The 18127-nt window shown below is 42.2% G+C and overlaps 1 protein-coding gene across 1 annotated transcript in view; it reads left to right on the plus strand.

The window, feature by feature from the left end:
• The window catches only part of NQO1 (NAD(P)H quinone dehydrogenase 1), a 193656-nt gene that overhangs the window by 158187 nt on the left and 17342 nt on the right, over positions 1-18127 (plus strand). The window contains exon 2 of the mRNA XM_069085475.1: positions 14411-14529. Within this exon, the coding sequence (XP_068941576.1) occupies positions 14523-14529 (7 nt within the window). The 5' untranslated portion in view covers positions 14411-14522. The remainder of the gene's footprint in view (positions 1-14410; positions 14530-18127) is intronic.

An 18127-nucleotide genomic window follows, 5' to 3' on the forward strand; every position in this document is an offset into this window, starting at 1 on the left:
CTGCCTCGGTTTCCTTAGTTGTAAAATGAAGATAATTTTAGCACTTACCTCCCACCATTGTTGTAAAAATTATTCATGCTCATGAATTAGTGGAATGGGGTTTGGTTCTGTCGATCTCTAGAAAAAGTTTGGTTAAAGGAGACAAACAAATAATAGTATAAAAATGACATTATTTATTCGTTTTTCCCTTAAGACTAGCAGTATTTGCACAAGGAGTGCAGGACTAGAGTCCTGACTCATGAACAGAGGAGTCATAAGACTTTTTATACATTTTTAGAACCATCCCAATTCAGGATGACCGCGTCACAAAACTTTATGACTTCCATTTGTTACTGTCTATATGTGAAACAGAGTTCCTTGGTTGTAAATGCAAATTGACAACGACCAGAGCAGGGTTTATTTACATTTTATGGTCTCAGGATGTCTGTTTTGCTCTCTTGGGCAGTAAGTAAGTCCCAAGACAAGGGGAATCTCACCTCTGGTCTTTGAAGTTGCTAACACAGGGAAAGGCATTTTTAAATCAACCAAAGCAGTTTGTTTGATTAATTCAGACTTTGGCCAAAATATATTTCATTATTATCAGTTCCTTTGGTGTGGGGCAACGGTGTCAAACGCAATAGAAACTGGCCACTAACCCATAGGTAGTTGCATTGACTTAAGAAACCCCCATTAACATTATCTATTTTCTTTTTTTTTTTTTTAAAGCAATTGGGGTTAAGTAACTTGCTCAAGATTACACGGCCAGTTATTATTATTTTTATGTGGGTGCCGAGTATCGGAGGCCAGAATGGATCCAAGGTCTCCTGACACTGGGGCTGGCGCTCTTACTCACTGTGCCACCTGGCTGCCCCTTACATTATCTATTTTCTATTGTGTCTTTATTTATTTTGTTAAAGATTTCCCAATTCCATTTTAATCTGGTTTGGGCCCTGTCAGGAGTGTTAATGCCAAATGCTAATGCAGAGAACTCCCTACATTAATTTTGGCATTCAGTACATACACCTAGTATCAGCCTCTCTATACCTATATTAGTTGACAACTTTGTGGGTGTTTAACACATGCAGACTGACCAGAATGACTGGTTCCTGAACACTGAAGTTTACATGGTTTATTTTTGGGTGAACAAAGGACCCTGGCTCTCTTTACCAAGGCACCAATTAAGATAATCAGACTCCAGGGGCCTTTGAATACCCCAGTTGTAAAGAAGCTAGATAAGGGTACACCCAGGGGAAGGGCATTCTTTTAGTCCTTAGGGCTTTTGAGCATTGTCTACATATCCCCTGGTCTTGGCTCTGGGGGAAAGAAGCCTAGTTAGAGCAGATTCTCATTACACCCCTGAGCTGATGATATGCATAGGTGTGATTAGGGAGCTGCTTTTCAAGACTATTTCAAAATGTTTGTTGATTGATTCTTATACAAGTTACCCACCTCCACAAACAAGCATATAGCCACATTAATACAAAAATTTCTAATGAAATCCAAAGTGACTACATAGAAAATATGCTAGAAGTCCTGCTGGAGTCATTAATTTTGGTATATCCCAGCAAGAATAAGAGTTCAAAGTTGTCATCTAGTCTAATAATGAAAATCAGCTTCCATTAGCTAAGATGCTCATAAAAGGGGGATATTGTCTAATAAAGATCAAGTTCTTAGGGCAGGATGCAGCCCGCAAGACTCCAAAGGATGACCCAAACCAGAGTAAAATGTGATTGTTAAATATTTAACAAAATAAATACATTAGAACATAGATAATGTCAATATGTGATTTTCTAAGTCAATAAGCATAGGCTGTAAGAATCCTTGTATGGTTTAATGACTCCCATTTCTCAATGAGTTGGATACCACTGCCTTAGAGCATGCTCAGATCTGTTCTTCCTGGTGGGTTATATAGACTGTACGCAGATATTCCTGCCTACTTCCAATCCAACATATGGTTTTGAGCTATAGGTGATTGAGTGGTTGGTAGAATGTGACGATGAAGTCTTCTGATTGGCTTCGGGGCAGGAAGGACAGATGACTTAGGAGGTACTGAGCCAGAATTGAGTTTGAAAGTAAAAGGGAACATCTACTGATCCCTCACTCTTTTCCTTCCAAGAGCCATGAAATGCTAGGTGAGGGGAAGGGTGGCCTCCTTATCCCCCACTGAACTGACATGCATTCATGAGCAAAGGATGCTCCTTTTGTGTTCATTCTTTCCAAATTGTAGATGAATGCATTGTGTTTGTCCTTCATTCTCAAATAGGACTGTGGCATCAGGGAGATGATGACATGACTTGCAGTTGACTTTGATTTGAACGAGGCAGGGCTGTGCAAGGTCACCAGCCTCACTTTCTCCTCCAGAGCCATCTGGGTCCAGTGGCAAGATATTCATCAGGACGACTGGAGATGGCCCAGGATGCAATGGGAGACCCTGGCCCTTTTAGCCTAAGGTCTATTCAGGTTCTCTCTTTGAGTGAGGTGAGACCCCTTTACTGAATAGTTCTCTTTAAGAATTATCCAGCTGGCTCAGGCAGCTCAGACTACTTAAGATGAAAGTGTATTCCAAGATGGATTTGTCCAAGTGTTCCACCAGGAATTCTGCCAGGATATCCTGAGTTTCTATCAGGGCCATCAGAAGTCCCACTAGTGATTGGAGAAAGCAGTAGATTCTTCTGGACAAAAGTGGCAGAAGACAAAGAAAGTGGCTATGAACTAATGTGAGATGCAGTTACTAAGGATGATTGTGGCTTCAGAGATGATAAACTCTTGTGACAAAGAGAAATATTGGTATGGACTCTAGAGAGTCATTGATCATTAGAACCCAGGTCAGAGCTGCACCTATAGGAAGCCTCATGAGGACTCCACAAAAGGAGGATGGGACTTCCCGGGCTAGGATTCAGGAGGTACCTATTTGTCATATGTCATATTAAGTTTGAGCCCTCTCTTCACAGGGAACTTTTGTGTGCAAAGGAAAGATGTGCCACCAATTTGAGAAAATTATTTTGTCACAACTACTCTTCCTACATCTTCCCAGTAAGATCTTTTTTGTAAACACTGATAGAATCCAACTGATTGGTCAATAATAGGAAGCTTAGGCATGGTGAGCCAAGCTCAGGGGACCCCTGGCCTTCTGTGGAAAAGCTTGAGATAGTGGTAGAGAGGAGCCCTGCCCTTCTGTAGCAGGGCTGAGAAGGAAAAGTTAGGTGAAAAAGAGATAACTTGAAAGGAGTTACTTACCCAGAGGCTGGGATAACTGCCAAAGAGACGGGACCCCGGTGTGGTGGAAAACAGAGTCAACTTTATTCAGCCAAGAGTCCAGTATATATAGTGTAAAACTGCATAGTCATCATAAACCACTATCTTTGGGATTACAGCATGCCTCGTTCCCATTCACCTCATATGTGACAGCTGGGTACTCTATCCTCGTTATCAGGGTGTGAGTACGGGCAGGATGTTCCAAACCTCCCTAAACCTCCCCAGAACAGGATGGAGTTGTCCCAAGGTTTCTAGTTAGTACTACATTGCAACATTATAACAGTTTCCCCTGAGAACACCGTGAGCATCCTTGTTCCCAGGCCAGGAGTGCATACCACACTTCTCACCAGGACATGATGCTCATGCCTGTGAGCCTTCCTGGGGGATGGGGAACCGATCCGGGCCTCGCAGCAGGGTCCTATGCTAAGAGGGCTTATTCAGCCATCAGGGTCAGAGCCCCACTGGCCTGTGGTCCTCTCCATTCGGGAGCTACATTGTCAGCATTCCCAGCACCAAGGTCTAAGTTTACTCCTATAATCTTGAGTAGAGTAGTAGAAGTAACTGCCTTCTGGGAATCCAGTCTGGCCATTTGAGTGGGAATTGGGAGGGTGAACCCAAAGAGTATATTATATTCATTTTCTACCATTGGCTAAATGAACCATCACATGTTGTCCATAAGTGATGTTTTCTAGAAAGAAATAATGCATCTAATAGGTCACTTTGTCAGAGGAGCAATTGATATGAAGTCCTTCAGACTTTTCACACTTTGGGTTACAAATATAAAGTGGAATTTCTTTACCCTTCATACACACACCCACACAGAAGGGGAACCAATCTAGATCAAAGAGAGATAGAACCAGTTATAAATTGTATAGCCATGCCCACAGTTCAGGAGATGCCAATAAATGGTATTGTTGCTCTGGTTCCATACTCTGTCACTATCCTGCCCTAGAATCCAAACTTACCTCCAGATATGATCCTTTGTAGAGCCCTAGACCACCTACATCTACCACCCCTGGGTAATATGGAAGGGGAAGCTGCTCATGGATATTAGTACCCTCTTCCCATCATGCAGGTAGGAATCTCAGTGAATAGAGCACTGGGCCTGTGTCCAGCAATAGCTTCATATATTTTTATGTGCTGTTTCCCCCAAAAGAATGTAAACTGCTTATGCAAGGATCTAAGACAACTCCAAGAGATCCACAATGGAAAATGCTGTCCACATCCAGAGAAAGAGATGGAGTCTGAGGGCAGATCAAAGTAGACTATATTGGTCTTTTTTTGGTTGTTATTTCTTATTTCTCGTGATTTCTCCCATGGTTCTAATTCTTCTTTATAGCATGACTAATGTGAAAATATATTTAATATGAATGTATATGTGTAGCCTATATCAGATTGTATGCCGTTTTGGGGGGGGGGTGGAGGGGAAGGAAGTGGAGAAAATTTAGAACTCAAAATCTTATGGAAGTGAATGTTAAAAACTAAAAATTAATTAATTTTTTAAAAAAGAATGTAAGCTGCTTGAGGGTAGGGGCTGCTTCATTTTTGTCTTGTAAGGAAGCATTAAATGCATACAGCATTAGACTTGGAGTTCAAATCCTATCTCAGACACTCACTAGCTGTGCGACCTCATGGAAGTAATTTATTTGCCTTAATGATAGTGCCTTTTCTCTGTTTGTTATCTCCAATTTATCCTGTATATAGGAGTAAATTATCCTGTATATAGGGGTAAATACAATGGATAAAGTTCTGGGCTTGGGGTCATGAAGATCTGAGTTCAAATGCAGCCTGACACTTACTAGCTTTGTGACCCTAGACAAGCAACTTAATTTCTGTCTGCCTCAATTTCCTCATCTGTAAAATAGGGATAATAATATCATGTACCTCCTAGGGCAGATATTTATGACTATAAAAATAACAATAATAGCTAGCATTTATATAGTACTTGCAAAACTTTACTTATGTTATCTCATTTGATCCTCAGGACAGCTCTGTGAGGTAGGGGTTTGCCCCAAAATTTGAAGCCAAAGCCTAGCAGATTCATAGAGGAAGGATGCTTGGGCTTCCCCAGGGCTCTCCTCCATTCCTCATAAAGAAAACCAAGCTGGTGGAGAAGGGATCATTCATTACTTGTCTTCTTCCCCCCTTTGCAATGGGTTCTCCTTCTCCCTCTCCATTAGCCTCTACCCACAGTCACTGCTGTCTCAGCCCATACTTGGTCCATAGCACTTGGATGCCCAGTCCCCTCTTTGTTTATTTCCTCCTCTAGTCATGGAAGACCTCTACGCCTCTACCACAAGGGTGTCCAGCTGGACTAACATGCTGGCCAGGCCCAACAAACCCGGAATTCATCAAGCTCATCTCCCCGTCTCTTCCTTTGTTCACTCCTAGGGAGCTGCTAGATTCTCTTAAATCTTATCATTATGCCCAGATGTTCTGATACTGCTCTGAATTTCAGGAAGAAGGGGAGTATTCAAGATTCCAGGCAGCTTACCTAATTTATTAGGTAATAAAATTATTATTATGGGGTGGCTAGGCAACGCAGTGAATAGAGCACCAGCCCTGGAGTTAGGAAGACCTGAGTTCAAATCTGGCCTCAGACACTTAATACAAAACTAGCCGTGTGACCTTGGGCAAGTCACTTAACCCCAATTGCCCTACCCAAAAAAGGCAAAAAAAAATTATTATTATAATGTTATATTAAAACATAATTTATTGACTTTCAAACAACTATGACATGACCCCCCAGGTGACTTAATTCTGAAACTTGTCTCCCCATTTTTAATGTTTATCCAGAAACAATTCAGTTCTACTAGAATTGTAGACTGATTTCAGTAGTTCCTGTATTTGGAGGCTCACTAATATCTAACAGAGATATGTTGGTAAATGTTTAACAACTGACTCTCTGGGAAAAAACCAACCAACCAAGAACACACTTTTAAAATTCCTTTCACATTTCCCCCCAATTATATATAAAAACAATTTTTAGTATTCATTTAAGTTTTAAAAAATTTTTTAAATTTCCAAATTCTGTCCTTTCCTTCCTTCCCTGTCCTCTCCTTGAGAAGGTGAGCAATTTGGTATAGGTTATATATGTGCAGTTATGCAAAACCTATTTCCATATTAGTTGTGTTGTAAAATAAAACACAGACCAAAAAAAGTTTTAAAAAAATGTATGCTTCAATCTGCATTTAGACTCCATCAGTTCTTTCTCTGGGGGTAGATAGCATTTTTCATCATAAATCCTTCAGAATTCCAAGAACACACTTTTAAATTGAGTTTGCATTAACATTTTCTCCACTACTTTCTGAAGTCTAGACAATCAATAAAACAATAAACCAAAGCCTGATTTGTAGCCTTTGAATGTTTTTAAATGTTCACACTGAAAATTTAACAATTAGTTCTGGTCAGTGGAACTAACCGCACCGCTAGGGTTTACTCCATTTTCTACTCAGGAAGAGAATGAAAACCAGAGCCCTTGGCAAATGCACCAGTGGAGGGTTATACCAACATGGGTAAAGTCGGGAAGGATTGCTTAAAAGTCCCTTTGAGCCCAGGAGTTTAGATGGTGTCTCCTGTCGCTTTGATTATTTCTGTTTCCATGGGTCCTCTCCTCTGGAAGAAGTGGCCTACTCTAACATGATTGCTACATCATTCTCTTCTGACTCCTAAGTCCAACATGCCCCATGAGTTACGAGTTTATCTAATAAACTTGACATGTTTCTATTAATGTGAAATTCAAATTCTTTGGCAGGTGCACACGGCTTACTTGACTAGCTAGGACCAGCCCCACTCCTATAAATAGAATCCACAGTATTATAATATACAAATACAATCCTACACACTTTTCAAAGCTCACTTTAAGGCCCACCTCCTTTGTGAAGTGTTCCTTGTCCACCATAGCCCATGGTGCTGTTGTTCCCTCCCTGTGAATTCCCAGAGGATTCATTGTCTGTTTCTCATTTGTACCACTTATTTGGCATGTTATAGTTCTCCTTTTATGTCCTGACTACCCTATTAAATTATAAACTCCCTGAAGGTATGAACCATGTCAGTCATTGGAGTCTAACTGTGTTGAATTCTCATTCATTTATGTCTTTTTTTTCCTATACACTCTCAATGGAGTGCATTGTGGGGCTCAAAATATGTTTGATTAATAAAAGGAGACAATCCACACATGATTAAAGATTGGTTGGGGCAGCTAGGTGACGCAGTGAATAGAGCACTGTCCCTGGGGTCAGGAGGACCTGAGTTCAAATTTGGCCTTAGACACTTGACACACTTACTAGCTGTGTGACCTTGGGCAAGTCATTTAGCCCCAATTTTCTTGCCTTCCCTCCCATTCCCCCCCCCAAAAAAAAGAATTGGTCACAAAAGTTTAAAAAGGATCTTAATTTAAAATTTTCCTTTTTGATTTTCCATGGACCAAATAAAGAAGGAAGAATACCCTCATTGTTGTTCATTTGTGTCTGACTCTGTGACCCCAATTTGGGGTTTTCTTGGGAAAGATACTGGAGTGGTTTGCCAAACTTCTCCAGTTTATTTTACAGATAAAGAAACTGAGGAAAACAGAGTTAAGTGAACTGCCCAGGGTCACACAACTAGTAAATATCTAAGACCAAATTTGAATTCAGGTCCTCCTGACCCCAGGCCCAATACTCTATCCACTGGCCCCCTAGCTACCCTTGAGAATACCCTATCTTTGTGAAATTTGAACATAACAAATCTAAACTCTTCATGAGTTTGCTTTTTCACAATTTGCTTTTTAAGAATTTGTAGGGTGGCTAGGTGGAGCAGTGAATAGAGCACCAGCCCTAGAGTCAGGAGGACCTGAGTTCAAATCCAGCCTCAGACACTTAACACTTACTAGCTGTTTGACCTTGGGCAAGTCACTTAACCCCAATTGCCCTCCAAAAAAAATTTGCTAATTCTGCCTCTCCCTTCCCCCTCCAATTTCTGAACATTTGTTTTAAGTGGACAAGTACATCCTTGGTCATAACTGTTCATCAGAACCTGGAGGGCCCAGGCCAAAATGAAGGGAGAAATAACGCCCTTGCATTTCTTCATTCCATTTGGTCTTTGCCTTGGGTATGCAGGAGGCTGGAGGAATGTTCCTGCCCAGAGGAGTGGTGCTCACACTTTTTACTCACACGGTCCAGTCTCCTTTGCAGCAAGGAATCAGGGCACACTGAAGGCTTATGTTGGCACAGGTAGAAGACTGGGATATATACTGTCTCACTTCAGTCAGAGCATTTTTGCGGCATTATTGAAGATCAGACATGCTTTGAGGTTAGTGTGTTTGAGTAATAAGCAAATTTTGTTTATTTTGTAAATACTCCAGGGGGAGAAGTATTGCTGGAACAAATCCAAAGTTGCCCTTCCTGGTTTAAGACCATGTGGGAACGTGGTTTGACCCAGTGCTGGGAGGACGTGGCATTTGGGACACAAATTTTGGGACACAAAAGCAGGTCCTGAGTGGTCCCTTGGTCCTAATCTTGTCAGCTGGTAGTAGGGAAGAGGGTAGAGTTGGGCCCTGTGCCAGTTAAAAGAAGAGGCAATTCTGGCTCAGTTCTTGGACTCTTCAGTGTGGCCAATTGTGGTCTCCATCTCTAGACTCCCCATGCTGGCATGTAGGGGGACAGGCAGCAGATTTCCTCTGACCCCCAACTTCCCCCCACCCCCTCAGCCCAGACTTAACAAAAGGATCTTGTTCCTGGGCCCCTGTCTACCCTTTCCACTTTGTATTTCTTTCCTGGGATAGGTGACCAAACATATTGGGGGTTGGGGAGGGGGAGAATGTATGTAGACTTGGAGATAAGAGTTCACAGAGGCAGGGACGGAGACCCCAGCAGCTACCCCAATCTCAAAGAACTCCTGTTCTCATCAGAATCTGATGGGGACAGGGGAGAAGACAGCATTCAAACAGTTATTTACAAACAAAATACATATGAAATAAATTGTAAGCGATGTCAAAGGGAGCATACTAAAATTAAGGAGGATCAGAAAGGGCTTCTTGCAGAAGGTGGGACTTTAGTTGAGACTTGAAGGAAGCCAGGAGGTAGACATGAGGAGGGAGAGCATTCCCTGAATGGAGAACAGCCAGTGAAGGAGATGGACGGTTTTATTGGAGTAGCAGCAAGGAAGCCAGTGTCACTGGATCAGAGTGATTCCTTGGGGTGGGGGATAAGTGTGAGGCTAGAAAGATAGAAAGGGGTTAGCTTTAAATGCCAAACAAAAATTTTATATGGAATCATAAAGCTAATATGTAACCTTATATAAGTTAATATGTAATTTTATATAAGCTAATGTGTAACCTTAAAGCTCATTGACATGGGACTCTTTCCTTACATGCCCCATGCCAAGGTGAGGGGCAAGACAGTTGACTAGAGCAAGAGAGAAGGGAGATCCAATCTCTCCAATTTTTCAGTTTTCTTTAGGCTTCCCAGCTTGAGAGAGAAGATGTGTGATATTAACCTCTTTTCAGGTTGTTGAAGGGAGAAAAAGACTCTGGGAAGAAGCTGACATGAGAAGAACTGGCAGTCTCTATTATGTCTCTCTCCCCAGTTTGTTAGAGACTTTAGGGAATCTCTCTCTCTCTCTCTCTCTCTCTCTCTCTCTCTCTCTCTCTCTCTCTCTCTCTCTCTCTCTCTCTCTCTCTCTCTCTCCCTCTCCTGCCATATATTTTCATATGTATACTTTATTTCTGTTTTATTGTTGACTAGGATAAATTAGTTTCTTAGCTATTTGCTATGTGTGTTCACTGTGGGACTTGTATTTGGGGCTCCTCTTTCCCTGTTAAGAAATAATGGTCAGAAGATTAGTGCTAACCTTAAAATTATATTCCCAAGAGTAATAATATTTAAGAGGGGCAGATAGATATCATTCTAGCCTAATACCCCCTTTTTCTGATGAGAGAAGAGGGGCTAGATTTTGGTCTCAACATCCTGATTTTCCTCCAGGAAGGAATCAAAGTCTCACTTGGAGAATGGCAGGGAGACAAGATGCTAGAGATATCCATTCTTGCCTTTCCTCAAACCACCCACAACATACCCCCTGTTGCATGTCAAGTACACTTCTTATTCTATGTATTTGATCCTAGAGGTAATGGTGAACCACTGGATTTTATCAGTGGGGGATGGCATGGTCAGATCTCTGCTTTAATGAGATGACTTTGAAGGTGAGTGGAGAATGGACTGGAGTAGGAGAGATGAAGCAGGAGACCAACCAGCAGGCTCTTGGAATAGTAAAGGCATGAAGTGATTAGGGCCTACCCAAGGGCAGTGGCAAGAGTTAGAGGAGAGAAAAGAGGGGATGTTCAAAATGAAATGACTTAGTATCTCTTTTGTGTGTAAGAATAAATTGCCTATACTATCTACTGTACATTTGAATACATTTCAATTTCCACCTTTTTGGAACCCATGGGTGTGAACCATAAGCTTACATACATTTTTCCTCCAGGTTTCAAAGTGGAGATTTAATGAACCAATGAGTGTGAAAAAAATCTAGCTTCTCTCATAGAGGCAGGCTCCCCCAAAACTAAACTGGTTCAACCACATGCCGGAGACTAGAGCAAGAGAGGCCCTATCTAGCCCTAGGGTGGAGACCAGAGTGCTGCAATATCCCAGTTCCTGTGGGCCCAGGACTGCTTCTTTCACAATTTAGTGTATATTTACAATGTGATATATTCTGCATAAGTAAACTTAATCTTAAGCAAAATTAATTATGCTTTCTTTTATCTGCAAAACGTTAATATCAAAAATTTTTCACTATGAATACTATGGATTCTGGGTAAGTGAACTTTATATTAGGCAAAACTAATTATGCTTTCTGTTTTCTGCAAAAACATTAATACCAAAATGTTTTTCACTACATCTAGCCAAAATCACAAGCTCCTGAAGTACTGACTCAGAGAATTCCTTGGTGACAAACTACACAGTTACTACGCCTGATGCTACAGTAAGGTCCTAATGGCTCTTCTTCCCAAATAAAAAAAGGAGAAAACAAGATTCAGCATCTTTCAGACCTGTGACTAGGGGTAGAATTCTTTTTTTTTTTAGTTTATTGATTGGGGCAGCTAGGTGGCACAGTGAATAGAGCACCGGTCCTGGAGTCAGGAGGACCTGAGTTCAAATCCAGCCTCAGACATGTAACACACACACAAAAAACTAGCCATGTGACCTCGGGCAAGTCACTTAACCCCAATTGCCCTACCTTCCCCCCTCTAAAAATAAAAAGAAAAAATGTATTTATTTACTTTTAGTTTACATTTAGTTCTACAATCCCTTTAGTTCCAAATTTTCTCCCCCTCTCACTCCTCCCCCTCTTCCCCATGGCAGCATGCAATCTGATATAGGTTCTACAAATACCTTCACATTAAACATTAGTCAAGTCATAAAGAAGAATTATAACCAATGGAGCAAAGAATGAGAAAGATGGGACAAAACAAAATGAAACACAAAAGAGAAAGAGCAAGTAGATGGCTTCAATTTGCATTCAGACTCTAGTTCTTTCTCTGGATGTGAATATTAGGGGTAGAATTCTTAGCCGAATCTGAGATAAAAGAAATTAATCAATCTATAATATTTGGTACTATGTGACTGGCACTATACCAAGTTCAGGGGATACAAATAAGAAAAAGAAAGACAGTCCACAGTCCCTGCCCTTAAGATGCTTACAATCTAATGGAAAAGTAGACGCAGAAAAGGGGGAGGAGGAAGGGAAGGCATCTGAGAAGAACGGAGTCCAGTCCAAAGGAGTACACAGAGTAGGGAATGAAGAGATGGTTGATCTGGAACCTCTCTTTAAATGGACGCTTTGGGAAGAGTTCTTTGTTTCATTCTCCAACTTTCCGTAAGACACTATAAAACAGACAATTTTGACTACATTAAATTAAAAAAGCTTTTGTACAAATAAAATATGTGAAGAAAACAGAAGGGAAATGGCAAAGTGCGAAAGTGTGTGTGTCTGTATGTGTGTCAGTAGGTGGCACAGTGGATAGAGCACCAGGCTTGGTGTCAGGGAGACCTGAGTTCAAATCCAGCCTCAGACACTTACTAGCTTTGTGACACTGGGCAAGTCACAACTTCATTTGCCTCATGATGAATTTGACACAACTGAAAAACCACTTTACAATATATTCATATATATATATATATATACATGCACACACATACACATACAAATATATGCAAATATCTAGGTATACACACACCTTCAATATACATATATATATATATACACATAACACTTATATTTATATATCTTAAAGATTTTCAAAGACAAATTGAGAGAATTTTGGCTCCAGACCTAGAAAGGCACCAATCCTCAGAGCCCAGCAGAAAGCTACATCAATGAGGAACACCATGAATTCTCTAGGAAGGGAGAAAAAGGGTTCCCAGAGCCAGGAGTCAGGAGGGTGTCCATTGGCCACGACTGTGATTCTCTACTTTAAACTTGAGCCCACTCTCCCCAGGGACTTTGTATATGCAAGGATAGAGTATGCCGTTCATTTGGGGAGATTATTTTGTAACTGATGTTAGTGTGATACCCTCTCAGTAAATACCATTTGTAAAAGCCAACAGAGTTCAACTGGTTGACCAATAATGGGTAGCACGCTGAATGAGTGATAGTACTAGAAACCACAGAGACTCTCAGGGTTACCCTTAGAGAAAAGGAGTAGTTAGCATTTACTTGGGGTTCTGTTTTGTTTCCAATTCTTTGGCACTACAAAGATTTTTGTTCTTGTGGATGGAGCCTTTCTGTCATTGACCTTTTGTAGGTATGTGTCTCCCCCCCCCCCCAGGGTCAAAGGGTAAGGACATTTCAGCCACTGTCTTAGCGTAATTCCAAACTGGGTATCAGAATGGTCGGACCAATTCCCACAGTTCCACAGTTCATCTTGATGCTGTACAGCCCACTTTCCCTCCCTGTCACATTCTGATTTATACGGCTCTCTGACTGTTCCATAGGCTCTTAGTCTGGTCACTCCGGGGCCACACCATGTGCTTCTTGTATCCCCACAGTCCCTGACCCATCCATAAAACAGAACTGGTGCATGGTCCGTGTGCCTACCCACGTGAACAGGAGCTGGGGTACTCGGGCAAAGGGCACAAAGGGACTATGAACAGAATCAAATTTTCTCCATCCCGAGGCTCTGAACCTGCCTGGATGCCAAAGAGCTGTGGCCAAACCGCAGAGAAGGAAGAAACCAACACCCGCCCTAGTTACCCATCCCTAAGCCGCTGCCTCGGGACCGTGAACTGCTTCCTTAGTCTTCGCTCTGGCTCCAGTGCCAGTCACAGTGACTCAGCAGAATCCGAGCCCCAGGGAAGCAAACGGATTTTAGCCTTTATTCTTAATATCTGTCATTTCCCAGAAAACATCCCTCCCTCCTCCCTTTTCCCAAGAGACTCATCCCTAGCAACAAAGCAACAGAAAGAGGGAAAAAACACAACAAAATCAGCTGAGAGTTATCTGCCTTTACTTTCCAGAGTGACAGTTTTGGAGGCTGGGGGATGGGGACCACTTCTACCCTTGTCCTGGGGCACCAGAGAAGCCCTATAGGGCGCTATCACCGAGGGCTCTATCATACGGACCTTCCTTAAGGTCCCAAATTGGTCCTGAATGGAGACCACGTCATCCCAATCTAGAAAGGCATCATCCCCTCAGAACCCTGCTGCCCTGACCTGGTGGGATCACTCCACACCCACAGACACACACAACTAAGCCAGGTTTACCCACCCAACTATTGGGATCATCCATACACAACCCCTATCCCCCATCCTGCCAACCAACCCAGGGACACACACACACACACACACACCCCTAATCCAAGAGTTCTCGCTTTCTCTCTGCCCTTCCCCTTCCTTCCCTCTGTCTCCCTCCCTACTCTTTCCTTTTCCGTCTCTCTGTCCCTGTCCCCTTCCTCTCCTGTCTTCCCCCCACCCTTTCCTTTTCCCTCTGTCTGTCCCCTTCCCCTCCCTCTCTTCTTTCCCCGGCCCCCCCCCAACCCCCCCCCCATCTCTTCTTCCCCACCCCTCCGTCCCCGGATAACCCCGCCCCCTAAATACTGGGGAATTCGATCTGTTCCCTGCCCGCTCCTCCCCGTTGACATCCTACTCTAAGTGGGCTGGTCGGTCGCGGAGCTATAAAGGACTTGGCTTCATCTGCCTACCTTGAACTGCATAGCGTTGACGCAGCTCGCTGCCTGGGTCAGGATTCTTGGCCTCTCCTCCTCTGGCCAATCGGAGGGTCTCTGGAAGACAGCTTCGCCCCTCCCTACAGGACTGATGGCCGGTGAGTATCTCCCCTCCCTTCACCTCCTGGTCCTGCCCTGGACTGCAGCTCCTCCCTTCCCAGAGACTTCCCCAACTTCCCCAAGGATGTAGCTTTCTGCTGGGCTCTGAGGATTTTTGCCTTTCTAGGTCTGGAGCCAACATTTCTCTCAATTTGTTTTTGCAAATCTTAAAGTATGCGAATACATGTGTATGTACATGTATGTATATGTACACATTTGCATACATATATGTGTATACATATGCAGTTCAGTGGTTTTTCAGTTGTGTCCAGCTCTTCATGACCCCATGACCTGGAAAGTCAGCCCTCCCATGAAGTGACATGCCCAGAAAAACTGTACCCTTTCTCCTTTACCTAAACTGGCATTATTTAAGTCTGTCACACCCTCCTGTATAATTCCAGCCTAACCTTCCAAAATAAAGGCTTAAAGGAATGGGCCTCCATCCCTGACTGAAAGAAGAGTTGAGAACGCCTTTCTCTGTTTCTTCTCATAAAACTTCAAGAATTTTAGAAATGGAGAAACCTTAGCAATCCTGGAGTTTAACCTCATCGGTGGTTGGTTTTTATTTTTCAATTAAGAGTGATTTGGGGGTGGCTAGGTGGCACAGTGAACAGAGCACAGGCCCTGGAGTCAGGAGGACCTGAGTAAAAATGCAGCCTCAGACACTTGACACACTTACTAGCTATGTGACCTTGGGCAAGTCACCTAATTCCAATGCCCTCTGGAAAAAAAAGCAAAAAATAAAAAAGAATGATTTGGAGAAATTAAAGATAAGATTACTGAGATGTTACATTTCTTCTTTTGAAAACTGTGTCTTTTTCTTATTCTTGTACTGGAGATAGCTCTTTACCTTAAATATTTTCATCAGTTCCCTACATTTCTTGGATATCAGACTTTTTGAAGCGTTTGATGGAAAGATTCCCCCCTCCTCCCCCACTGGACAGTTTTTTATTTCACCTACATTTATTGATTGATTGATTGATTGCTTTTTGGAGGGCAATTGGGGTTAAGTGACTTGCCCAAGGTCACATGGCTAGTTTTTGTGTTAAGTGTCTGAGGCCGCATTTGGAACTCAGGTCCTCCCCACTCCAGGGCCAGTACTCTATTCACTGAGCCACGTAGCCACCCCAATCACCTACATTTATTTTGTTTGTGCAAAAGCTTTAAAATTTTACATAGTTGAAAGACCTGGGTTCAAATTCTGCTTTTGACCTACTGTGTTATCCTGGACCCCTGAATCCTTGTAACAAAGAAAAGTGATCAAAGAAAAACTATTTAAGCAGTTACAAAAGCATGAGACATTCTACAGCCAAGTCCACTGCCTAGAGGAGGAGTGACACGCCATTCTCTGACTTGTTGGAACAAGATTGACTATTGCAATTTTTCAGAGTTTGGCTTCCTTGGTATCATTTGTTATCACCTTCGTTGTTAGTAGTCATTAAGTGCATCATTCTTCTGGTCCTGCTTAGCTCAATTCTAACTTCCCATGTTTCTCCAGTTTCCTCATATTTGTCATTTTCTGCACAATTTTACATGACATTTATATATCACTATTTGTTCAGCCATTTACCAGTTGTCTCGAATATTGTTTTCTTTTCTTTACCAATACCAGATGTTTTCAATGGTTATTGCTTTGCCAATTTTATCTTAAGTGCCTCTTCCTCTGCTTCCTTCTGCAGCTGCTCTGGGGTTGGGACAATTTCCTGGTTTGGGCATCCTGTAGACATCTTAAACTCAACCAGTCCAAAACTGAATTCACTATCTTCCTGTCTCCCCAACCCCACCTCAACCTTGCTTTTCTCTAATTTTCCCCTTATTGTCAAGGGCACCACCATCCTCCCAGTCACCCAGGCTTGAAACCTCAACCCCTCTCTCTCCCACTTGCTTTATACAATCTGTTGCCAAGTCCGCTTGATTTTGCTTCTTACCATCTCAGCTGAACTATTGCAGTAATCTGCCTGGGGGTCTCCTTGGCTCAAGTCTCTCCCAACTTCAATCCATCCTCCACTCAACTGTCCAATTAATCTTCCTAAAGCACAAATCTGACCATGTCACCCACCCATGTCACCCACCACTCTCATTTAGCAAACTCCCACTGATGCCCTGTCTCCTCCAAATCAAGTATAAAATTATATGTGTCATTCAAAGCCCTTCACAACCTAACCCCTTCCTAACTTACTTACACGTGCTCCTAGATATCTGTTATCTGTGATCCAGGGATGCTGACCTCCGTGCTGTGCCTCCAACAAGAGACCCTCCACTCCCCACTCTGGTCATTTTTACCGGCTGTCTCCCATGCATGAAATGCTGTCCCTCCTCATCTCTGTTTCCTAGCTTCTCTCAAGTCCCAGCTAAAATCTTTCCCTATCCACCTAATAGTTAATATCTTCCTTCTATCGATTCCCTCCCCTTCATCCTGTATCTTGTTTGTAAATAGCTGTTTACATGTTGTTTCTCCCATTAGATTGTGAGGTTCTTAAGAGCAGGGGCAGTCTTTTGCTTTTTTTTTGTATCTCTAGTGCTTAGCGTATAATAGAAATTTAATAAATGTTTGTTGACTGACTGACTGACTGGGTAGGGTGCGTGCTCTCAGATACTGGTGGTCCTGCATTTCTTGAAAGTCTTCCTTCCTCACCTGCCTTCTTAGAATCCTCAGCTTTCTTCTGAGGACAAATCGGGTACTTTCTCCTATTAGAAGCCTTTCCTCATTCCCCCAGCCATTAGTGCTCACTCTCTCTGGATCTTACTTTACATTAAGAGAGAGATAGAGACAGAGAGACAGAGACAAAAGAGCAGAGAAAGACACAGAGAGAAAAACAAGGAGATTTAAATGAAATGATTAAATAATTTAAACAGTGATTTGTCTCTTCTTTTTCCTTCTGGCTAATAATAGGTCTACCTGTATCTAATTTAGCCCATGAGCAGGGGAAATCCCATTTTATTTTCTTCATGCAATGTAGAATATATTTTGGAATGTTTATTTAAAATATACAAACAAGCCAATAGGATAAAGAACAAAAACTGTTCAGCCCTTTGCAAATTAAACTGTACAGACAGCTCTAAACATGACTAAACATGTGAAAATAAATGACAAAGTAAATAGCTATTAGGCATAATATGCCTGCACTTCTCCTAATGTTGAAATCCATAACTGCATGAACAAAAAAGCCAGGTGGGTTGGAGAGGGAGCTGCAGATCCTTTTGGTAGTCAGAGGCATTTTACCTTTTTTAGGTCCTACACTTCCCTCTTTGGTCCCCCTGGTTTCTAAGTTTCTAAGTTTTCTAAGACTCTGGTTTCTAAATTTCCTTCCAACTCTAAATCCATGACCCTGTCACCTGGACAGAATCTGGAATTCCTCAATATAGATCGTACTGTGTTGTCATTGTTGTTATTGCTGTTGTTCAGTTGTGCCCAACTCTTTATGGCCCCATGGAGCATAGCACGCTAGGTCCTTCTGTCCTCTACTGTCACTTGAAGTCTATCTTAATTCATCACTGTCCCCCTAGCTACAAAAGACTACAATTAAGCATGGAGATAGACAGATACATAGATAGATAGATAGATAGATAGATAGATAGATAGATAGATAGATAGAT

This window comes from Petaurus breviceps, unplaced genomic scaffold, assembly GCF_028583685.1.
Source record: "Petaurus breviceps papuanus isolate PSGF00001 unplaced genomic scaffold, PetGlider_PUasm1.0 176, whole genome shotgun sequence".
NCBI classification, from domain to species: Eukaryota; Metazoa; Chordata; class Mammalia; order Diprotodontia; family Petauridae; genus Petaurus; species Petaurus breviceps.